At 47.5% G+C, this 25,189-nt stretch overlaps 1 protein-coding gene across 1 annotated transcript; it reads left to right on the forward strand.

Annotated features, from left to right (window-relative positions):
* The first annotated feature begins 1,018 nt into the window (after window positions 1–1,018).
* Window positions 1,019–25,189, forward strand: LOC144093462 (heat shock 70 kDa protein 1A-like). Its single transcript, XM_077626863.1, has 8 exons — window positions 1,019–1,106; window positions 7,204–7,437; window positions 8,866–9,221; window positions 10,610–10,890; window positions 15,114–15,594; window positions 16,557–16,877; window positions 18,127–18,240; window positions 25,019–25,189. Exons 2-8 carry the CDS (start codon window positions 7,233–7,235, stop codon window positions 25,130–25,132), a joined length of 1,872 nt encoding a protein of 623 aa, XP_077482989.1. The 5' UTR covers window positions 1,019–1,106; window positions 7,204–7,232; the 3' UTR covers window positions 25,133–25,189.

A 25,189-nucleotide genomic window follows, 5' to 3' on the forward strand; every position in this document is an offset into this window, starting at 1 on the left:
TCTAGTGCATCGTTTAGTTCTCAAAAATACATGGCCTTAATCCCGCCGCAAGTGTGACCTCTCTTCGTGAATTGCGCAAATAGACACGTCAACGCTTCAGCTAAACTTGGTACATTATTTAGAAAGTGCAAAGATGTCAAATAGCATGAATACATACTCCGAGATTACGCCATCATAGAAACTTTCAGCAATGTTGTTTTGTATTTTTCATGTGCGACCCAAATGTACCCAAGCTTTTTAAGAAAGACGAAGTGCCCTTGCCCCATGAAACTAACTTAGGGTCGTTCAGAGTCGCATGGCGTAGTCTGCAGTATTTTTGTTCTTCATTGTTAATTATTAATAAAGACTAATTAGCTAGATTACTACTCGCTTCCAAAATAGTTCCTAACGAAAACTGACTATTTGCACAATCTCACAAATTAAAACCTTGAAACCGCTGAGGAAGTGAAGAGGCTGTTGATATTTTAACCCAGTAAAATCTTTTATTCTTATAATTCCCCCGGATCTAGATTGACGTTTCGATAGAGAAAAGAGGTCCAAAGGCTCGACAGTTTTTACAACTCCTCTGCGACTAAGGTGTGACATCAGCCATTGCACCACACTATGCCTACTAGCACCCACCCACATGCCTTAAAGGCTCAGGGATTCCTGTATGTTAACCTCGCTGGTCCGCACCCGAAAGCCTAATTTTTCGACTCCCGCATATCTAGAGGGCGTCATAAACCCCGGAGAAAGTATTCTACAATTATGTTAAGAAAAATGGGAAAGGGAGCGTCGAAAGCATGGAAGAAGAAAATTTTAATGGACCAGCCAGCAAAAGCAGGGCTTTTAGATCATACCAATGATTTATGGGCAAAAACTGACAAAAATTACGCGGTATTGCTAATTTCTTGCATTTCCACACTTGTCTGAAAAAGAGGAAATCACATTCATGTCAAAGTGGGCCATTGGTTTTCGTTTTTTTCTTATTGCAGTTTTGGGTTACTCCTAGATGGAAATAAGAAGAGGAAGAAGCTTCTCCACGTGAGCGCCCCCAGCAGAATGCAAGCAGCACCACCGTGTGTGGGTCAGTCGCCAGCGAGCGCCCGGAGAGCTCCGCCCACCTGGTGAGTACAGCCTTGCCCAGACTACTGCGCGTATCGACTAGGCTGTGCCGAGTTGAGGCATCTACAGCAGGCGCCAGGCGTTCGCACTTGAGAGCGAATCGTGGCTGCCCAGAGTGTAACGTCCCGACAAACCACGTCGAGTATTCAGACGACGCACACGAAACCGGCGGAGGCGTTCTACCCTTAATTCGGCCACTGATTCGACATAAGGCACCTGTACTTTTCTTAAATTCAGCACCGAAATAATGCAGAAGAGTAAGCAGTATGGCTCCGTGAGCTCTGCCTAAGTGGAACTTTGCACCTAGCACTCACTTTGGATGTTTTCCACTTACTAAGTTTCGTTTAATTTCATTTAGACGTCGGCTGCTGTGACAATAGTGGGGTACACGCCAGCACAGATGCTATGAGCGATCTGCGCCTGAAGGGTATGTAATAAACAGCGTGTTTCAATTAGTTATTTCTTTAGCTCCACGCCGTGCCTCGTATCCTTTTGCTTTTAATCTCTGTAACAGAGGTCACCTGACAAGATTCAAGACTAAATCATTTCCGCGCCTGAGTTATTGTGGATGCGGGACCCTCTTTGTTTCATAGTACGCAATGAGCGCCTGTGAATTACGGTCACCTGCGCACATTTGTTGATGCTGGCTAAAACATGACCAGCGAGGTGATTGACGAGAATAGTGATGGAATTCAGCGCTCATCCTTGTTCCCGCGAATAAAGGCCGACATCTTTGTGTCGCTTTGCCTTTCTTCGTAATGTTCCTCGAAAGCAACCTTCGACTTCTTCAAGATGTAGAAGAACTGCAAATTGGGCTAGTTGGTGTTGATGCATACACACAGACCAAGTAAGTCTAGCTTGTGTGTCTCGTCTTTTACTTGGTCTGTGTTTGTTTACGCTGTTGAACCACAACTAATCTTCAAGATGTTCTCAAGCATTATGAATGCTAGATCAGAAAGTAGTGCACTTATAAAAGGCATTACCACTGTGAATTTTCCTAACAATACAACACAAACACAACGAAAAGCACAAGAAATCGTTCAGCAGCTCCCGATGAGCACAAGAAAAAGAATCAGCATGCGCATTTAGCCATCTAATCTCGATCAGAATTTTATCAAACAAGTTAATGTAACTATTCTACACATTGAAATGTGTTTCGAAGGACCGCTTCGATGCGGTCCTCATGGCTGGGATATTTTTCTCACTCCAGCTTGGTTAGTGACTTATGATTCGACGTCACCTCTGTCCGCTTATATAAACGCTTTTTCATCCTCTGTTAGAATAACCGCAAGGCACTCGCCACCACGGTTTTGAAACACACTTAAACACGATAAACGAAGAGCATAGATTTCAAAGCGGTTGATTAGCGCTGCTACAGCATGTAGCACCATAAATTTCACAATGCCCTTTCAGCGAAATCATAGAAGTGAAGAAAGCCCAGATCTTTCTATGCCTCGCCATCAAATCAGCTGCAAACTGCAAATCATAAATGCGATTTAGCAACCTTATTGACGTCGTTCACCACAACTTTTAGGCTGCACTCGCTCAGTTCTTGCAGTGCACGTGTGACACGTAAGCATAATTTTACGGCCGCACGTACGCATTTTACGGCGCTTGTTAAGCGCGATTCGCTTTCTTTGGGCTAAGGCGGAGCAAAAAAGTCGCTTTGTCTTCGTCATGTCTTGCAAACAGAGACCTCCTTTCCTTCTAGCTTTTGTATTCTCTTGACCCACCACTCATGCCACGTTTTCACAATAGAGCAATAATGGCAATGCGCCTTACATAAAGCTGGGCGATTCTAAGCTTCGACTTTCTTTTTTTTTTCACTACGGGGTTGACAAACGCTGTAGGCGGTACGGAGGCGAGCGTATTTTATTGTCCGCATATCGACGTCCATGAAAGTATACTCCGCGACGATTTGGCTGTAAATATTTAGAGCATCGTGCATACAACATGCGTGGTTGCTCAAGACGGTGAAAACTTTCCCGAAATAGCGCTAACCAGACCCGCGCGGTAGCAGACAGTCAGCATTGCACGATTTATTTGGCATTTAAATGCGCGTTTTGTGGCAGAATAGCATTAACTCTTAACTTTTCTTTTTCAACTCGCGCATATATCAGCAGCGGGGCTCTTGACAGAAGTCGTTCGTCATGCGTGGTAGCGTTGGAAAAGCAAAAAAAAAATATTTTGCTGCTCTAAAGGCCTATGAGGAGTACTGGGTGCGGTCGTGTTTGTTCGATCGTTGACACTGCTTCAAAGCAAGCGTTTGGAGGGAATGCTGTGTAGCTAAAGGTTTACCGTAGAGTGCCGGCTTCAGTAGTATTAATGCCACTATTCGTGAAAATTTTTTCTGAGCGTCATGCTGAAGAACTGTAATAAATTTAGCTGTGACAATTGCAAATCTGCTCTAGAAAAGTTTTCTTTATGCACCACATTCCACTTTTTGAAGGATTTCATTCCTTCAAATCTTAGGGTGTCTAAAAGACCTGCGTAGCCAACAACTACTCCTGTGCTCCATCCCCGTCTACTTTAGAGAGATGCTTCACATTTTTTTGTTCTTTTTTTGGCACCATAAGTACGAATTTATTCAAAAGATGTCAGTGCTGCTCTTGCCTGTACATTTATATCCCTTCTTAAGTCTTTCAGCGCATTTACGTCACATTAACAAACTGAGCGGTCACCGGTCGTAAGCAATTTTAGACAGCAAGCAATTTTAGACAGCAGTCAATGGAAACTACTTCTCACTGTTGATTCTTCTCACTAATAGTATCTTTAGTTGCACTCGCATTGACTGGTATGAATGAATATAAATTGCTAAATGAATTTGAATCTTGTGAATAATATAAACATGAGCCGCTTTTGCAAACAGTGCTGTTCCCTATTCCAGGCACAAGAGCAGTTAGCTGCAGAAATAAACAGAGGCTTTCTTTTTTGCGTCTTTCAACGAAAGCGCCCACAGTCTACGTCGTGTTACAGGAACCACTCCCTTAACGAGAACACTTCGGGTGCGAATTTCACACGTGCCATCAGGTGCCAAAACTTTTACGTTATTTTTGTCCACATAAAACTGATATCACTCAAGTTCAATGATCGGTGTCTTACGGATAGCATTTGAAACTTTCGACATATTCTCACAGAAAACCGTCAATTAGATTGTGCATAAGCCTTTCTGGGATGCATGCACTCAGCTCATAAATAAATAACACTACGGAGAGATCTGACGTTGCTAATCATGATTTCAAATCAGATACTGCGCGCCACAATTTGGCATGAGTGACGATGAAGGAGCAGCTATCTCTGAGGGTACACGTATATCGTTTCTACTTCGCTGCTCTGTACGGGAGTTGGATGCAGATATTTTTTTTAATATACCCTTAATTTTCGTAATTTCAGAGGTCCCATTAGCTTCCCACAAAAGGAAAGGCAACGTCCCGCCAGCAAGTAGCAGAAGAAAGTTTCGCAAATAGCGCAGATACATGGCTGACCTGCGTCCGTCATGCACGGAAGAGAAAAATAATGGAGTTTTGTTTAAGGCACCCTCCTGCTTCTCTGATTTGCCGTCATTCTACACTCTTTGAAGCACATATTGACGCCAACTAGCTTAAGTGCTAATTTACTCCCTGATCCAGAAGTTGAGGGAGAGGATTAAGCGATCCATCAAGCACCACTCTTTCTCCTTCATCATCAGTCCCGTTATGTTCACTACAGCGCAGATGCCTCTTTGGTTGACCTCTAATTTACCGTGACTTGCGTCAGCTGCGGTCAACATACCGCGGCAAACTTCCTAATATTATCTGCCTGCCAGACTCTATGTCGCTCTCTGCTGCGTTTGCTTTCACTTAGAATGATATTCATTTTTTTACCTACCCCATTACTTTCTAAAAGTAGAGGCCACATTAGCGTTTACACAGTAATATTCGCTGCAGAAAGTTGCAGAAACCTTCTTTTAAAATCCCTCCTTTGAAAGAGTACCGTCTATTATTTTTACTTTGCATTACTTCCCGTCCATGTACATTTCATCATAACTTTAGCTTGCATTTCAATAACAAGCTTCTCATCTTTCATACACTCTGCTGTCATCTTGTATCTTAACGTCAGCCTTGTCATTTTTCTTTATATCGCCCGCTGCGCTGCACGCAATTTAATTCCTGGCTCTCTAGTTAGTCTCAAAGTTCCCACACTAGCATGTACAGGCACTACCAAGAAGTCGTGCGTTTATTTGCAAGCAGAAACACTCCTACTGTGACGCGATTTGGTTCTCAGTGCGCATGCGCGAGACGCCTTTTCTCCTTAGACAGCAGCACAACCTTCTCCTCCAGCGGTGTATGTGAGGCAACAATGCTTAGTTCGCTTGAACTTCCAATTTATTCCCGTTTATTTTTGCCCCACAAGTTATCGCGCTAGCTCGAGAATAATCGATGTGAAATTATTTGCACAAGACATTGACTGTAATATCATCCACCGCTGTTGCCATGAATAATGAATGAGTTATTCCCGAAGGTTCGTTTCTGTGTGGCGAGGTTGTTCTACATACCGGGTGTTTCACCTAAGATGTTTGCAATTTTTAAAAATAGGCTTTTTGAGTTAGGAGAACGGTTTTTTTCTCATACCATTGTCAGGAGAGTTGTTAAAAGATGTTAATTACGTTTCGGCTTTCGTACCCCCGTCTGCGCCGGCTGTATCGAATCGCCACAAATTGCGTGAAGTGTTATGGCTGGGAAGGTGTATGGAAGCCGAAACGTCGTTAACATCTTTTAACTCCCTTTTTTTTCGGCGTTATTCCTTTCTTTTGACATACGAATCTACTACCCAACCAGAAGAGATTTCGTCAAACCTTAGATTTCATTTCTTGCGTACCTAGTAGGCTGGGTAACTGGTATTGAAGGCTAGCTTTTTAAATATTACTGTTGGTCTCCTTATTTATTGAGAGGCATGTCGCCCACCGAAACAATATACATGTCAATTTTTATAATATTGAAAACGCAGTTGCCCAAGGTGCTGGGGCCCAACAAATTTTGGCGGTTTCGAGAAGTTTCGGGCACTACATGAAAAGGTAGCTTAGCCTGCCAGTTTATCGAAAGCGCATGCATTTTTTTCATGATGTAGCCACAATTGGTTTGGGCCACAGCGCCGAGAGTAACTGTGTTTTCGAAATTCTAAAATCTACGCCGCCGCGGTGGCCGAGTGGTTTCACGCATAGACCAATTGGTGCTGCCAGTTAGTTCCATTGCGAACCCTTCTTTTGTCCGTCCTCTAAAACTGCAAAGGGACACCTGCAGCCGCAGATAGTGGCGCCACGGGCTAACCGTTTCACGCATAGACCAAGTGGTGCTGCCAGTTAGTTACATTGCGCCCCCTTCTTTTGTCCGTCCTCTAAAGCTGCAAAGGGACACCTGCAGCCGCAGATAGTGGCGCCACGGGCTAACCGTTTCACGCATAGACCAAGTGGTGCTGCCAGTTAGTTACATTGCGCCCCCTTCTTTTGTCCGTCCTCTAAAACTGCAAAGGGACACCTGCAGCCGCAGATAGTGGCGCCACGGGCTAACCGTTTCACGCATAGACCAAGTGGTGCTGCCAGTTAGTTCCATTGCGCCCCCTTCTTTTGTCCGTCCTCTAAAACTGCAAAGGGACACCTGCAGCCGCAGATAGTGGCGCCACGGGCTAACCGTTTCACGCATAGACCAAGTGGTGCTGCCAGTTAGTTCCATTGCGCCCCCTTCTTTTGTCCGTCCTCGAAAACTGCAAAGGGACACCTGCAGCCGCAGATAGTGGCGCCACGGGCTAACCGTTTCACGCATAGACCAAGTGGTGCTGCCAGTTAGTTCCATTGCGCCCCCTTCTTTTGTCCGTCCTCTAAAACTGCAAAGGGACACCTGCAGCCGCAGATAGTGGCGCCACGGGCTAACCGTTTCACGCATAGACCAAGTGGTGCTGCCAGTTAGTTCCATTGCGCCCCCTTCTTTTGTCCGTCCTCTAAAACTGCAAAGGGACACCTGCAGCCGCAGATAGTGGCGCCACGGGCTAACCGTTTCACGCATAGACCAAGTGGTGCTGCCAGTTAGTTCCATTGCGCGCCCTTCTTTTGTCCGTCCTCGGCAGGTCGGCGGCGGGGGCCCGGCAGCGGCGCGATGGCGACGGCACCGGCGATCGGCATCGACCTGGGCACCACGTACTCGTGCGTGGGCGTGTTCCGCCAGGGCAAGGTGGAGATCATCGCCAACGAGCAGGGCAACCGCACCACGCCCAGCTACGTGGCGTTCACCGATCACGAGCGACTCATCGGCGAGGCGGCCAAGAACCAGGCGGCGCTGAACCCGGCGAACACCGTCTTCGGTGGGCTGTTCCTTTCTTCGTCACTTTCCCGACACCCCAGTCGAGAAACACAGCTGATAATCGCTTCTCGGCAAAACATTTTCTCTTATCTCGTTGCCCGTGAACTTGTAACAAGGGATATTTTTGTAGTCAAAAGAGAATTTTTGTGAACTTCTATTATAACGACACAATTTTGTGTGGTTACTAAAAAACAGTCCACTCTAAACACAAAAACACCTATATAAGAGTAAAAAGGGAGTAATCACTGTCTTCTAGCGCACACTATTTTAGTGTGCGCTAGACGACAGTGTTTACCCCCTTTTGCTCCTTTCTGCTTAGTGTGTACGATACAAATACAGCATACAGGAGAGTACTAAAGAAAAAAAGTACAGTTCTACAGAAGGATATTAGAAACTACAGAAAAATCTGCTCTTACGACAAAACGGCAAAACATACTGTCGTATTTCTAACGTGGCTCTGTCATTGTTTTTCGACTGGGATTACTACGACGTTGACAGGAGGCGCAGTCAGAAAGTCAAAATAGAGGCTTCATTTGGAGAGCCGATAGTTGCTTGCAAGGCAGTTGCGGTAGAAAATATGTTTACATTTCGCAACAGTGATAAAATAAATCATAAAACTAGTAACAGAGGAAAGATTTTACGCTTACGACAACGATTGCAAACTTCGCGGCATATATGAAAAAAAAAAGCAATTGCGAACAATTATGCTCCAACTTTAACGGAACAGAAAGCAGCAGGAGCAAGCTCAATGTACGTATTCGCACACAAAGTACGTCAGATTGAAAGAAAAAAATAACAGTATGTAAATATATAATGCATTTCCTTCTGCCATTTGGTTCACAACAAATTTTCCCCTAGAAAGCGCGCGCCATAACGATTAAACAGCGCTTGTCATTCACGATGTGTGTTAAATGTGGCGGTTTAATTCGCATCCTTCACGTGGCTAAAACAGGCCTGAAGTGAAATATGTGTAATCAATAAGCAAACAAAAGAAATGGACTTCGATTCTTTTTTTCAATTCATGCTTTCTTTAAATCACCTTTTTGCAAGAAAACTTGATGGCTTGTTTTAAACCGAGCTGCTGTTACGGGGGAAAACCAGCAGAATTATGCACACCGCTTTGTGTGCAAGAGTATAGTGTTTGACCATTTCCAAATCATGAAAGCGTACCCCTCTGAACGCTGAGCCTGCACGTTAATCATGCATTCGCAGAAGTCTAGTGTGCACCGCAATTTTTTTTTCATGATCGCCCATCACCGCGGATAAGCCGTCACTTCCTCATGACTAATTCTCCGCATATTTATCTCGTAGTATTTTTCCGTTATTCCATTCTCAGTGTTGAACGAAACTATAATCAGGGCAAGCTGATCCCATGCACGGACCGAGGAATCGCTGCAAGTATGCCTGCCGCTCTTGACTTCTCCGGCAGATGCGAAGCGGCTGATCGGTCGCAACTTCAACGACCCTGCCCTTCAGAATGACATGAAGCACTGGCCCTTCAAGGTGATTAACGACGACAACAAACCCCGGGTTCAGGTCACGTACCGGGGCGACACCAAGGTGTTCCACCCCGAAGAAATCTCCTCCATGATACTCTACAAGATGAAGGAGAGCGCGGAGGCCTACCTCGGCGCGCCGGTCAGGAAGGCGGTCATCACCGTGCCGGCCTACTTCAACGACTCCCAGCGGCAGGCGACCAAGGACGCCGGTGCCATTGCCGGCCTCGACGTCCTACGCATAGTCAACGAACCCACAGCGGCCGCGATCGCATACGGGCTCGACAAGGTTTGCTGATTTTGCGTAAAGAGTGAGGGCGGAGTGAATGACGAGCGCTTACGGCACTGCTGTTCACGCTGATTGGCTTAGAGATATGTCTGACCACCTTGCTCATCATTTCATGTTGTGCAGTGCACTAGTAATCCGAGCTTTGATCAGAAATAGGCTATCCTCTCTGGTGACCTGCATGCGCTTGGAAGCGACAACCACTCGGCAATTTTGCTTTGACAAGCCTGGTATGATCAATTTCAGATCTCACTCCTACCACTGCTGCCTTAAGATACATTGCGGTAACATTTTTTTTTGCTTTTCCACATGTCCACAATGTGATTTCAACATTTTAGACAGCGACTAACTAAACACATTTAAATTATATCTGAAAAGAGCTTCGAAGACATTTCCAGCTTCGCGGGAGTAAGGACCTACCTAGGTCACTCTAGCACACTGGGGGTCACCTAGTTCCCCTCCCTGCGTTTTCGTTCATTTTCTCTCGCTCTCTCTCTCGCCATTGTATTTACACCGAATCGGACACCATCTGTTGCTTAGCGGTGGTCAATGCCAAGGCTTAGTTTTATAATATTCTCAAATTTACAATATAGTCAAACTTGCAGAGAAGAAATACCGTCATAATCATTGGAGAAAATCGTCCACACAGCTAAACCTCGTCAGCCTATTCGAAAAAAAAAAGGTTGATCAAGCCATGACCAGCAACTGCCTGTTCCTATTGGGACGCTGAAGATAATTTCATTCATTTTTTGCTCTTCCTGGCTATGTTGATGCTTCTCCGGAAGCAAGACACGGGTTTATTACTGTGAAAATTGCACTTAAAATTTTTACCACAAGTCGGCTCAAACTCGAGGCGTCTGCACCGAAAAGGACTGTGGTCACCCTTGTTTAGTGATTGGTGGTGTAGTCAAGCCTCTCGCATCTGCTCACATCGCAAGCAGACGAGCAGTGGGGTTGTGTCGCGTCAGAAAAAGAGCCGAGCAGACGACGCTGCAACTCGCAAGCGCTCTGTGCGCATGCGCATACTCTCGTCCGTTTCTTCACTGCCGTGCTGTATGGTCGACGTTCCCGATATTACTAAAAAAAAAATGGAGAGCTGTAAGCGCCAGCTTGCTATGCGTAGTTTGAAATAAACACGGGATGGAGCAAAATGGTTCATCTGGCGTTGGCTTTCCGGCACACCTTAGCTGCAATTGTCTCCAGCTAAGCACGCGCGTGTCATATCTAGTGCTGGAGGTGAGCCTAAACACTTATTCCCCCGCAGTACATTCGTGGAATGACCGTTTTGTTCGTAGAAACTAATAACTTCCTCAAAACCTAGTGACAGTGCGTGTCAACGAGAAGCGACGAATGTAAGACGATATACCGAGCTCGGCCCCGCGCATGCGCAGACGGACGACAAGGAGCGCAACGTGATCATCTTTGACCTTGGCGGCGGCACCTTCGACGTGTCTGTGCTAGCCATCGAGAAGGGCACGTTCCAGGTCAAGGCCACGGCGGGGGACACGCACCTGGGCGGAGAGGACTTTGACAGCCGCATGGTGTCCTTCCTGTCGCAGGAGTTTATGCGCAAGCACAAGAAGAAGATCGACAACGACAAGAAGGCCCTTCGCCGCCTGCGCACGGCCTGCGAGAAGGCCAAACGCACGTTGTCGTCATGTACGCAAGCCAGGTGAGTTGAGAGCTATGTCTGGAAGCGTAGGGAAGCCTGACAGTAAGGCATAGCTAATACAGCCACTGACTCTAGTTCTGCAAACGGCTGCAAACACGCCAATCCAAGGCATCATATTTCAGCAACGACACCATCTGGTTCAGTTTGGTTTACAAAGGTTCAACGTCGCAAAGCGACTCAGGCTATGAGGGACGCCGTAGTCAAGGGCTCCGGGAATTTCGACCGCCTGGGGTTCTTTAATGTGCACTGACATCGCACAACACACGGGCCTCTCGAATTTCGCCTCCATAGAAATCTGACAGCCGCGGGCTGGAGCGATTCCGCGTCTTTCGGGTCAGCAGCCGAGCGCCGTAACAACTGAGCCACCGCGGCGGTCCAGTCATCGTCGAGATGGACGCTGTAGTGCAGTTGGCCAGCACAATACTTTCGGCCAAGGCAGCGCGTTCTAGTTCTTCGTGTTTTTATTTGTTGTTGCTTTGCTTTCTTTAGTCACACAATAACTCAATATTATGTTTTATTTTTTTTCAATTAACCCTTCTGAGGCCCGTGTACTGCGCGTTGTCAGTGCGCGTTAAAGAACCCCAGGTGGTCGAAATTTTTGGAGCCCTTCACTACGGAGTTGCTCATAGCCTGAGTCGCTTTGGGACGTCAAACCCCCATAAACCATAAAAAAACTATAAACCATTTCTGAATGGGAGGCGTTACATAGCCCACTTCGTGAAATACACACAAGCGCAATCCACAATTTATGATACCAGCTGGCTGCATTTGCCAAATCATGGGAAGACGCTCATGGTCAAACAAGTAAATCGCAACAAATCCATAGCGCACGCCCTGCATCGCATGATCCATTCTCTAATGGAAGAAATGAAGCCCGGCAATAGCCAGCTATGTGGCGTCTATTTACCAGGAGAAAAAAAGAAATAAATTTATTTCCCAAACCCAGACTGGCGCTGCTACCATCTTTGCACCTCTCCACTCCTAGCGCGCCCTGAATGAGTTGCTCCGAGCTGCTTTGTTGCCGATGACAACCAGCTCTCCCAAGGAGTAGACGTCAAGAGAATGAAAGACTACAAAGACCACAATAGCATGTCACTACGCACTTTCCTCTCCTTATTTTCATTGTTTCCTTTGCTTTGTGCTTCTTCCAAGCATGTCCACAGAACTGCGACGAGAAATTATCCTGCTCTAGCCGGTGCACTTCTCTCTTTAATGTCTTGTCCTCTTGCGCGCCGATTTCTGAGATTCTGCTTCTTATTCTTTTTTTCCTCAGTGGGAAAAGAAGCTCTCTCAGTTTAATCCTAATTCTGCTGCCATGACCAGCAAAAGGCAGCTGAGTGGTGCGGGCTCGTGTGAACTGCTTGCGGTGTACATTTTCGGTAATAGAGACACTCAACGTCTAGCGATTTTCAAGAAGCATATGAAAACTTTCAGCGCCTGTAAAAAAAAATCCCTAAGCTTGATCACCTTTCTTCGCATCATCTGTGACAAAGATGTAAATGTGTGCCTTGGGGATCCGATAACGTACTACCAGAAATGAAAAACAGAACGTGAACAAGACAACTTAAGCACCAGCACAAAAACATCATCATATTAGCTCGTGGAAAGTAAATATAAGTAAGGTTGGTTAACACTTCTAAAGGACAATCTTCGAGCCTTCGAAAGGAAATTACCCTTTCAATAGTTAAGAGGGTCCTCCAGCGAAGAACTCGTTTTGCTGTTCGTGGCTCAAATGTCGTCGCGTTTCCTTTCTTCCTGATAGTGCATATCTTCGGACGATTGACGTTGTGTTCCATTAATGGCATGAATGTAGCATTACCCTACTTATGCACTGCCTTGAAATCGAAGCTTTTAGCTTAGTCCTAGCCGCACACACCGCTCTTGTAGCAAAACCATTAGCGTTCTCTAAGTCGCAATGCAATACAGCCAGCTTTAGATAAACGCTCTCGATACGTTCCAGCATGATGTCATTAGTATCTATTATGGAGGCAGTCGTCGTTTTGCCTACGACGTAACAGGGATTAGCGACAGCATCAAGGATACATTCACCACTCCCCTTTGTTTACGCAGTCGGTTATCTGGCATACGTCTTCTGTCTGGATATCTGATTTTTACCTTGTTTTTCAATACTCTTTTTTGTTGTTGCAGTATATATTTTTCCCAAGACCACTTAAGCAGTGACATTAGCCATGTTCTTCTAATTACACCCCACTTCGGCTAAGCACTCCAGGAAGTTAGAGTAGCATTTGAGTGCCTATGCGCTTGGCAAAAACGCAATGTTTAAACAGCGGAATACGTCTTCGAAACACACAAGCCGAATTCTCAATAAGCAGCGTCATTGCGAAAATTGCACTTTTCGCTAGCACGGAAGACAGGGTGTTGAAAACTGCCCTCTCACATTTTTTTTAATGCACGAAGATCAGTTGTTGAAAACTATTGTTAGACGGAGCTTATGCGACAACGAGAAGTCAAAGTAAGCAATTAATTGCTGCCACAATTCTGTCAATTAATTAAAATCTACCAGAAACATCTCACTCAGTGCATTCAGGGTTCATGTTTATAATATAAGCATGAATGCGGTCGCATTTTTAGACTACTCTACTTTAGAATTTTCCTTGTGCTGCGATGTTCCGAGATATCTCCGTCTAAATTAAAAACTTATCCCGGATTATTACGCCTACAATAAGTGAAGAGCGGAGCGAAAATCTTCCCCAGCGCGGCGTTGATGTTGCGGATGGCGTTTTCTCGATGTAGGATTTTCGCGCCAGTATCGACATTTCTGCGTGTGCAAATGCTCGAATTTGTTACAAATGTGAGGGTGAACATCATGCAACGCGGGCATGCTACGAAATTTCTAACAGACGAAGGAGTTTAGTAGTACATTCGTCTTTAAGTTACCGCGTTATCATGCAGGCTAGCGGTTATTTCCATCGTGTTAATTAACTGATGCTTATTAATCAAAACCTTCAGGATGGCAATTGACATTTCCCTTTGTGTCCACTTGGTTAACCCGCGTCTAAATATAACTTTCTATTACTGCTTCAATTTTGTTATTAAAATTTTTACAAAATCAACTAAAAATTCTTTCTTACATACACTTTGCGGGTTACTTTAGTAGAAGCAGCGGAATGTATCAAATCAAACATTTAAACTAGAGTACCACATGGGCTCAAGAAATAGCACCGCCACCTGACATTAAGCAAATAATGCAATTCACCACACCAGACCTATATTGCAGGGGCAAAACTGTGGTATCAATGAATGTCTTAATACTGCCTCACACAATAATCTATTTGCGGCTGCAGAACTGAAAAAATCGATGACCCATTTACTCATTTCAAAATGCTAAGCAAACAGTCTTTAGGGACAGACTGTTATAGCCCGCATCCGAGTCCCTTGTCGTTTGCTACCAAACATGAAAAGAGGCGATGTAATACTCCGAAAGACAGCATTTTCGTTTTTTTTAGGCGCGCTTGCTAAGAAATCTTGCATTATTCGGCGTCGAAATGGTCTTTCATCTCTCACATAAAGTGGCTTACTGTCGAAGTAACGTGATTAATTTGCTGCGCTTGCAATGACATTATCCATATAGGAATTGCCACTCTTAAGTAAAATAAAGACTCGCGTAACTGTCACCCTCGCTTGTAATTTAGAAGTGACAGAATTCCCGCTCCAAGAGTTGTCTTTCTCCTGTATCACGTGATTCCGCAGGACCGATATTTCACAAGTATTCTTTTACGACATACTTACAACGCACCCAACAATACTAACAATTCGGACTAGGTTAAACCCCCGCCCCCCGCGAATTCAGTATACATCCCTCGCAGTAAGACTTCCTTGTCTGCGTTTTCGCCTCTTCATTGTCGGCATTTTCGTCGACAGAGTTTTCACAGTTTCACTGTTGGCGTATTCGTCTAAAGTGGTATCTCAACCACCACCGCGCAGTGCGTTCACCCGATGTCCCAGCCTCCTGCAGCCACAGGGTGTGAACGCATGCTCCTGAATAGAAGCCTTATCTGTACAACGCGTCACGTTGTTTCTTTTTCTGCTGCGATCGCTTCCAATGACTTTATACCCCGAAAAGCCTCATTTACCACGCTGTCGCTGTAAGAGCCTTGTAGCATACAAATAACAGCTTTTACACTGCTCTAAGCCTGGACTTTCCGCTGACGTCTTTCATTTCCTTCCTGTGTTTTTTTTTCTTCTCAACGACACAACTTAAGCATCGAAATCGACTCGCTCTTCGAGGGTATCGACTTCTACACTTCAATCTCGAGAGCGCGGTTCGAGGAACTAAACTCAGACTTGTTCCGGTCCACAATGGACCCTCTGGAGCGCTGCCTCACCGACGCTAAGGTGGCCAAGACAGATATCCACGACGTCGTCATGGTGGGCGGCTCCACCCGTATCCCCAAGATACAGAAGCTGCTGCAAGATTTCTTCAACGGCAAGGAGCTGAACAAGTCCATCAACCCAGACGAGGCAGTGGCCTACGGAGCCGCTGTCCAGGCTGCCATCCTGACAGACGGCAAGGCGGTCGAGGTGCAAGACCTGCTGCTCCTCGACGTCACGCCTCTCTCCCTGGGAATCGAAACTGCGGGTGGAGTGATGACAGTGCTGATAATGCGCAACACCACCATACCCATCAAGAAGACGCGCATCTTCACCACCTACACGGATGATCAGCAGAGCGTGCTCATACAGGTATGAGCAGCACATGACCGCTGCTGTCAGCCTTCCTCCGGCATGAAATGCGAACCTCGTTCGCGCCTTATTTTAGCGACAAAAATTTTGCGCTGTTATCTGGCTCAGTCTGAATAGCGTCTTTGTTTCAACCTCTCTTATATACACACCAAGCACTAATACGCCTATATAGGAGTAAAAAGGGGAGTAATCTGTCCTCCAGTGCACTCACTCTTATAAATAGGGGTTCCCTATGGAACAGCTTATTCCCTTTTTACTCCTTTCTGTTTAGAGTGTAACAACAGAGAGCGCAGCATACTTTAAGCGTGCACTGCACATATAGACACTGAATGCATCACCGCCTAGACAAGGGGTTCAAATTATCGGCTTTACTAAGTCAGCTTCCCTGGAATACGCAGACTTCTGTAGGTAACCGGCAGGAATTTCCACTTCTGCATAAGTTCCACGAGTCGTGTCGCTTCTGCAGCCGCTACTTCTTTTTTAAACCATGTCGGTGTGTGTTCCAACCAGACCACCCAGTTATGTACTGCCTACTTGAGGCCTGAAATGTGTCCTTTCCGGAACGAAGAATTAATAGATTCTGAATGCGTCAGTGACAACATCTCATTATGGCGTCACTACGAAGTCCTCGCATCGGATTGCAGTTTGTTACGAACGCTGGAAACCAGGTAATTTAGCTAAAGACGTGTAACGCCAAGGGATGCTCTTTTATTTTTCAGTAAGATTCTCTCTTCCGTTTTCACTTTCATGGCTAAATTGCATTCTTCCTCCGAGTCTTCTATTTTCTACAAGATCTGAATGCTCATGGGCTTCTGAGTACTTCGCAGGTGCTTGGCTCGGAAAAGTCAACAAAACAACGCAATTCTGACTCGTTGCTTTTCATATCATTCGGTTTCGTGTTGTTTTGAGTCTACCCTCACTGAAATTCGCGTGTTCGCACTGAGCGACTGCTGCGGATGCAGGTATTCGAGGGAGAACGTGCTCTCACCAAGGACAACAACCTGCTGGGCAAGTTCGTTCTCAAGGGCATCCCGCCGGCACCGCGGGGCGTTCCACAAATCGAGGTCACCTTCGACCTCAGCGCCGACGGCATTCTGAACGCGACTGCCGTAGAGAAGAGTGTGGGCAAGCCCAAGAGCATCACCATCACCAACGACAAGGGCCGCCTGACGAGCGACCAGATCCAGAAGATGATCAAGGACAGCGAGAACTACAAGGAGCAGGACACCGTCGAGAGGAACCGCATCGCTGCGCGGAACGCCCTGGAGGGATACCTCTTCCAGGTGAAGCAGTCTACGCGACGACTCAATAACCAATCAGCTGGCATTCCTGCCACTGGGCGCCCACTATACCGTTAACCAGGATCACCATGATCACTGTAACAGTACTCTCCGGTGTGCTAGTCGATGGAACATTAGAAAAGAAAAAACAAGGACAGTAGAGTAGGCCTAAGAACCACGCAGACAGAGCAGTGTGCGCAGTGTGCCATATGTTTGGTTTTTAGAAGCTACCATCACTTTAGACACGTTCACTGCAGGACAAAGGCATGTCCCACTCATCTCTGATTAGTTCTATTCTGCGCTGCTTTATCGAGTCTATTCATATTAGCGATTGTCATGCTGATATTCTGAATTCTATGGAACGATGAGAAAATCGACTAAGAAATGCCTGCTCTTCCACAAATTTTATATCTAACAAATCACAGTCACTGCAAGGTTTTAAAGACGTTCCATGCCCTAATTACGTACATTCGCTGGTGGGTAACTCAAAGAGAATAGAAATGTGATAGGGTAATGCAGCAGTTGAGTGCGGTCAGATGCTGCGCGAATATGAAAGTAGTCATTGCCTATTTTCGCTACGCGCTGCAACATCTGAAACTGGCTTCCGCGCTTGCACCGAGTAGTTCCGGCGTTCATAAAAAAATCAACGGTGTGTAAAGAGTAATCAATATCACCGCAGTAATGTTAAATGTTGACATCTATGTGGCTTATGGTGGCAGTCACACAAATTTAAAAATTTGCCCCAAATTTCTCAGCGTCTGCTTCCCCGCATGCGATGCTTCAGAAAGCATAGAGACGGTAGAGACGTGTCACAACTTTCGAATTCTGCCTTTTAGTCACCTCCAACGGAACTAGGCCCTTGTGTGTGAGCTCATAACATTGAGGAAAAGCACGATCCGCGATCATTAGAGTAAAAGCTCCATGAAAGATGTCTTCAACCATCACTACATCACGTAGACGTAAGATCACCTTTTTTTCTGCAAGCATTGATTTTGCCCTAAGGATGCCTTAAAGTGCTTGTTCTAGACTATGGTTTTTTAACTATTTTAGGATAAAAGGCTCAGAAACAGTCACAAACCCTTACGACCTTGTTCAAAACTAGTGGCTTGTGCCATAACTCGTTAGTGTCGGCATCGCTTCGTTGCACCTTATTTGCAGTGCATTTGTCCCTACAATAAATTTTCATTGAATCGTGCTGGCCAGCGAGAAGGCACACAGAAGAGCTGCGGTTATAGAGCTTCCTATTCCGCAGGTGCGCACCAAGATCAAGGACGATCCGTCTGTCAAGACAACGCTCACGAAGGACGAACTGGACGGAGCGCTCAAGAAAGTGGACGAGCTTGAAGGCTGGCTAGAAATGAACGCGGTAAGTCCCCCCCCCTTTTTTTCTAATTTCTTCTTTCTTACTTCTTCATTATGCTGTTTCAGAAGCAAGGTTTTTCTTTCTACTACATTGATTCTATGTCGAACAACATAACAAGATCCTGGCCACATATTGAACACAGTACTAAAACTGATAGAATGCAATGGACTAGCACAAAATTTAATTTAGAGAATAAAGGAAGGTCGCCGTATTGTCAACACTGTAGGGGCCTGCGTAACCACAGCTTGGACGCGTAACGGTCAGTTAGACATCAGTAAATAATAATGAGAAAAAAATAAATGAGAACGCCTTTCAACTGCACGTGTAGAGCTTACAGTAGCGCACATCCTCTTGGAGCTTTGAATCGCACAGCTTTAACTCAAGAGGCATTCAATAAATCTCGCTTCAGGTAGAAAACCACGCTCCTTTGTCCAGGGCAAATAGAGACATTGTTGCATTTGGGTTGCAAGCCCCAAGGGTAGCGTTGGCCTGGCGGCCTGGGGCAAAGCAGGAAACATCCGAAGGTCCCGGCAAAGGATGAGTCGACTGGCAACAGAACAACTTGTTTATTCTGGCATCGCAAAAGAGCAGCCGGTCAGGGCGACCACGTTACTCGCAGGAAGAAATCGAAGTCTCTCGTTGGCGTCCGGGGCAGCTCGCTTTATACCCACGGAGTCGAGGGCAAGAGGGAACGGCTTGGGAAGAGTCATCCGATACGGCGACGCTTGAACATGTTCAGGCGTGACGGGCGCGTCCGCCAGGCCGGCGCCGGTCAGACCTCCTCGCCTCCCAGTTGAGGAGCTCCTCTCCCCGGCTGCCGCGCTTTGACAAGCGTGGGCAAAACATGCACACACACACACACGCACGCACGACGACACGTGGCACTGAAACATGCCTGGACGCGCTTGGCGGGAGGCGTTGCGGCCGCGATGAACGAAGCCGCGGCGTCCGTTGCATCCGCGCCGGCTATACCGCGCGTCGTAGGTAGGCGAGACGTAACAGACCGCCCCGCCGGGAGAAGGAGATCCCGATGGTCAGGGGACTGCATCCGCTGTCCAGAGGGATGTCGCTCGATGATGCTCGTAATCGAAACCGATCGTCCCTCGACGTTGCTTGAGCGCAGCGCACAGAGAAGGCCTCGTTCTCGGGTTCAGGATCACATAGGACACTGTAAAGTCACTTCGGGAGAGTTGCCATTTTTGTACTCGTTCCCAGCAAGCGTTAGAACTACGCCGAAACGCAACCGCTCAGTCAGCAAGCACGAGACAACCCTCACTAAGCTCTGCCAGGCTCTTTCCCCTTTTATACTACTGCCTAGTTCCTTACAGTAGTCAAGCAGCACTCAGAACGCGTCCACAAATTGGAAAATTGCACTAGAAAGCACATAATCACTTTGAAACACTAAACAAAAGCAATATGTTAAAAATCCTGCCTCAGGAAGAAAACATCAGTAACCAACAACTTTGAGGCGGATTCCTACGTTAGGGGCTTCGACTTAAGCCATCGGCGTTACCGTTGAGACTCCCCTTTTTGTAACGCACCTCAAAGGAATATTGTTGCAAAGCGAGGCTCCAGCGCAGGAGGCGGCCATTTTTGGGAGATATGGTCTGCAGCCATTGGAGAGGGCAGTGATCCGTCTCAATGATAAACCTCGAGCCGGCTAGGTAGCATGACAATTTCTGAACGGCCCACACGAGACACGCACACTCTTTCTCAGTGGCGCTGTACGCCTGCTCACGACAGGTCAGCTTACGACTAGCATACAGGACGGGGTGTTCCACTTCTCCATTGTCCCTTTGGCACAGTACAACGCCCATGCCTCGCTCACTAGCATCGCACTGAACAACGAACCCTTTTGTGTAGTCTGGCGATCGTAGCACAGGCTGGCTTGTTAGGGCGCTCTTTAGGGCGCTGAAAGCTCTTTCCTTGGTCTCGCTCCAGACGACTGTTTGGGGCTCTGTTTTTCTTAGAGCATCCGTCAGGGGAGCCGCGATATCGGAGTACCTGGGGATGTACCTCTGATAGTAGCCGGCGACACCTAAGAACGACCGAATATCGGTCTTCGTGCGCGGTTGCGGGAAGTCTCGCACAGCGGCCACCTTTATTTCAGAGGGGCGGCGACGACCCTGTCCAATCACGTGACCGAGGTATACAACCTCGGCCTGTGCTAATTGGCACTTGGGAGCTTTGACTGTCAAGCCCGCTTCGCGCAGGCGGGTTAGCACTGCCCGCAAGTGTGCCATATGCTCAGACCAGGATGCGGAGAATATCGCTACGTCGTCTAAATACGGTAATGCGAATTCTTCCTGTCCTCGCAACACTTTGTCCATGAGGCTTGAAAAGCAGTATGGCGCGTTCTTCAAACCAAAACTCAAAACTTTAGGACGGAATGTTCCCATTGGTGAAATGAACGCCGCATACCTACTAGCCTCTTCTGTAAGTGGAACCTGCCAATAACCCCTGACAAGATCTAGGGTGGAAATAAACTGAGCGCTACTAACTTTCTCAAGGCGCTCCTCGATGTTAGGGATCGGATAAATTTGATCCTTAGTGATAGAATTAAGCCTGCGGTAGTCGACGCAAGGACGAGGTTCCTTGCCCGGTACCTCAACTAAAATCAAAGGGGAAGTATAATCACTCTCACCCGCCTCAATAACACCGAGCTGTAGCATTTTCTTTACCTCAGCCTCCATAATATCGCGCTGGCGGGGTGACACCCGGTACGCCTTGGATCGTACTGGCTCTGGGGAGGTAAGTTCTATATCATGAGTAAGGACAGAAGTCCTACCAGGCCTCTCAGAGAACTGACCTTGAAACTCTTGTAAGAGTTGGTGTAGTTCGGTTTTCTGCTCAGGCGACAGCGGTGCTTTAATGATTAAGTCACTAATAACCTGATCAGTGTCTTCCCTGTTCGTCACTGAGCTTAGTCCCGGAAGCTCGACCGGAAGCTCTTCTAACTTTCCCGTGTCGTGCATTTCCTCTCCAGTACCTGGTGCCTTCAACGCTACAGGCTCAATTTTATTCAGTTCGGACGTGCTCTGAGTATCAGCTTGCTGCGCCTCCGACCCTTTTTCATTGTTCGACAACGTCGGCCCCACAACTACCGCCTTTTCAGCGAACTCCCGAACTCTCGATCTGGTTAAGGCCTGAACGCTAGCCTCACCAAACAAAAGCCCCTTCTCGCGCAGGAGGTGATCGGACCTGTTCGAAAATAGGTACGGGTACTGGGGGGGCAGCCTAGATGACACTACGGCCTCCGTCTCAAGTGCTCCGAAAGGTCCTTCAATAAGCACTTTTGCTACGGGCAGACACACGCTATGAGCTTCCACGGCTTGCTTGATCCATGCGCACTCGCCCGTGAACATATCGGGTTCTACGTAAGAGGGGTGAACTACATCCATTGTAGCTGCGGAATCACGAAGCACTCGGCACTCTTTCCCGTTCACGAGGAAGTCTCGCATGTAAGGCTCGAGAAGCTTCATGTTCTCGTCAGTGCTACATAATGACAAACACACGACTTCTCTTTTTGTTTCTGGACACTGCGCCGAAAAGTGACCCGGCTTCTGGCACGTATAACACACGCGCGCTTGCCTCCTCTCGAACCGCTTTCTGCGTTCGGCTTCGGCTGCCGCCGTCTCCTTACGTTCGGTCGGACTGCTTTCACTCGCATCCGCACTACGTGTGTCCCCCCTTGCTCTCATGGGTGTGAACTTCGGCCTCTCAGACTTGGAGCCAAATTCACCCTTTTGACCGTCCTTAGCTCCGCGAGCCCGACGCGTCACAAACTCCTCGGCTAGCTCGGCGGCTTTAGCCACTGTACTAACGTCTGGCCTATCCAAGACCCAGTACCGCACGTTCTCAGGTAACCGACTATAAAACTGTTCCAGCCCGAAACACTGCAGAATTTTCTCGTGGTCACCAAACGCTTTCTCTTCTTTGAGCCACTCCTGCATGTTTGACATAAGCCTGTAGGCAAACTCTGTATATGACTCATTTCTGCCTTTTTCATTTTCCCGAAACTTCCGACGGAACGCCTCCGCTGACAGCCTGTACTTTTTTAGCAGACTTGATTTCACTTGGTCGAAATCCTCTGCCTCCTCTCTCTTCAAGCGAGCGACTACGTCGGCCGCCTCGGCGGGTAACAAAGTGAGCAAGCGCTGTGGCCACGTTTCCCGAGAGAACCCCTGCTTCTCGCACGTTCGCTCAAAGTTAACCAGGAACAAACCAATGTCCTCTCCAAGCTTAAACGGCCGCATCAGGTCAGTCATTTCGAACGATACCCGTTCTCCTGCACCGTGTGCCTGACTTCCATTACGAGCGCGTTCCATCTCTACCTCGAGACGCTTCATTTCCAAAGCGTGTTGACGGTCGCGCTCTTCTTTCTCTTTCTCTTTTTGTTCTTTACGTTCTCGCTCCTCTTTCTCTTTTTGTTCTTTACGTTCGCGCTCGTCTTTCTCTTTTTGCTCTTTACGTTCGCGCTCCTCTTTCTCTTTTTGTTCCCTCTCCTCAATGGTCTCAAGGCATTCCGACAGCTCGTCATCCTCAGCCTCCAACTCAAGAATAGCCCTTAGCAGTTCTGGTTTTCTGAGTTTGTCTGAGACATCCAGACCCAACTCTCTTGCCAGCTCCAGCAATTTCGGTTTGCGCAACGACTTCAAATCCATGGCTGCTCCGAATGCTGCTTTCTCTACTGCCTACTATTGTCTTGCCGCAAACTAACCCGGCAGCAACGACAACCACAATTACCAGCTCTGTTTCTGACACTAACAAAAGCCTGGCAAAACTCAGAAGAAGAAAGTCCCGCACTCACCAAACCTCGCAGCCAAGAATTCAGCGCAGTCGTTCCGCTGCAGGCAACCAGTCATCACACAGGGCTCGTTGCACTGCTCCCGGATGGTCGTTGTGCTGCTCAGCATACAGTTGAACGCATATCTTCGCTGCTGGCCTCCGTTGTCGGGATCTCACCGCTGGCAACCAGTTGTTGCATTTGGGTTGCAAGCCCCAAGGGTAGCGTTGGCCTGGCGGCCTGGGGCAAAGCAGGAAACATCCGAAGGTCCCGGCAAAGGATGAGTCGACTGGCAACAGAACAACTTGTTTATTCTGGCATCGCAAAAGAGCAGCCGGTCAGGGCGACCACGTTACTCGCAGGAAGAAATCGAAGTCTCTCGTTGGCGTCCGGGGCAGCTCGCTTTATACCCACGGAGTCGAGGGCAAGAGGGAACGGCTTGGGAAGAGTCATCCGATACGGCGACGCTTGAACATGTTCAGGCGTGACGGGCGCGTCCGCCAGGCCGGCGCCGGTCAGACCTCCTCGCCTCCCAGTTGAGGAGCTCCTCTCCCCGGCTGCCGCGCTTTGACAAGCGTGGGCAAAACATGCACACACACACACACGCACGCACGACGACACGTGGCACTGAAACATGCCTGGACGCGCTTGGCGGGAGGCGTTGCGGCCGCGATGAACGAAGCCGCGGCGTCCGTTGCATCCGCGCCGGCTATACCGCGCGTCGTAGGTAGGCGAGACGTAACAACATCTAGTTCGCGCACGTGTCTTGTCCACACATATGTAGTCTTTATATTTCTCTGTGAAACTTGCTTCTACTTCACCCCCTTATTTCAGTGCCTTTAGGTTGCGACAAGGAATCCGGTGTCACGATCCACTGCTCTTTAATACTGACCTGGCCCATTCAGAATGTGTGGGTTGAGAAACGCTGTGATAAAACCTCGACTGCTGCCGTTAGTTCAGAGGCAGTGCATAATAGTACCGTGACAACGCGTACCAACGTCACAGATTAATGCTAAGAATTGTAAGGTACTGTGAAAACGAAAAAAAACGAGCTTTTTACTCTTTTTCACAGACTTGGCACGTGGAACTGTGGCTTTTTTAGTTTGGCGAAGATGTAGGCGACCCACTGCAAAACTAAGAAAGCTATAAGCCACGCGTGTTAAGCCAGAGTAACTGCCTACATAACACGACCAGATTTCTTGCTACGGTTACAATTAAAAAGTAAATTCTCATATTATGGCAGTGTTTCTCGTTCCTTCTCTCTTCTCTTTTTAAGACCCTCATTCCCTTCCCCAGTGGAGGGTAGCCTTTCCGGTTGGACCGCTGCGGTGGCTTAGTGGTTATGGTGCTCGGGTACTGACCCGAACGACGCGGGTTCAATCCCGGCCGCGGCGGCTGAATTTCGATGGAGGCGAAATTCTAGACTCCCGTGTACTGTGCGCTGTCGGTGCACGTAACCGACGTGGTCGAAATTGCCGGAGCCCTTCACTACGGCGTCCCTCACAGCCTGAGTCCCTTTGGGACGTTAAACATCCTTAAACCAAAAATCAAACCAAACATTTCTGGTTAACAACCCTGCCTTTCCTTCCTATCTTTATCTATCTATCTAAATTCTCACAGGAAAGAACAATTAACACTTTGACGTCACGCGTATTACGCGATAGCGTAAGAACCCCAGGTCCCCGTACGCACCACCGGTTCACACTTTGCCACCTGCCAAGGCTGGTACAAGGAAGAACCAGTTGTGACCTGCCACCCGCCATGGTGGCCATGGTGCCATGCTAGTCATGCTAGGCAGCTCACACTTTATGCTGTCGCGCTGTAACAGCTAATGGTAGCTAGGTGTCCTCCAAGTTTCTGCCTCTTGTATTCCTTACATAAAGACGTATGGGCCACGATAACGAGCTTGTGACTGCTATACGCAGTCTAGAAAGACCGGCTAATCGTCGGGCCCTAATTTATGCGTCTCCGTCGTTCGCTTTTCGATTTTTGCAGAAATCCACCAGGGACGACTTTGAGAACAAAAAGAAGGAACTGGAAAAATTATGGGACCCACTTGTGTTGCGCGTCTATGCCAGCACCCAAGGAGGCAACATATCCTCCGGCTAGACGACCGGAGACGAAGTGTTCGTGTTTTGTACACAGCAATAAATTTTCTGCCTTGCA

This window comes from Amblyomma americanum, chromosome 6 (assembly GCF_052857255.1).
Source record: "Amblyomma americanum isolate KBUSLIRL-KWMA chromosome 6, ASM5285725v1, whole genome shotgun sequence".
Classification (NCBI taxonomy): Eukaryota; Metazoa; Arthropoda; class Arachnida; order Ixodida; family Ixodidae; genus Amblyomma; species Amblyomma americanum.

Coding starts and splice junctions, on each gene's coding strand:
- LOC144093462 (XM_077626863.1), top strand. CDS start 7,233: ATGGCGACGGCACCGGCGATCGGCATCGACCTGGGCACCACGTACTCG. Junction 15,595..16,556: donor AGCAGAGCGTGCTCATACAG/GTATGAGCAGCA, acceptor CTGCGGATGCAG/GTATTCGAGGGAGAACGTGC. Junction 16,878..18,126: donor TGGAGGGATACCTCTTCCAG/GTGAAGCAGTCT, acceptor CCTATTCCGCAG/GTGCGCACCAAGATCAAGGA.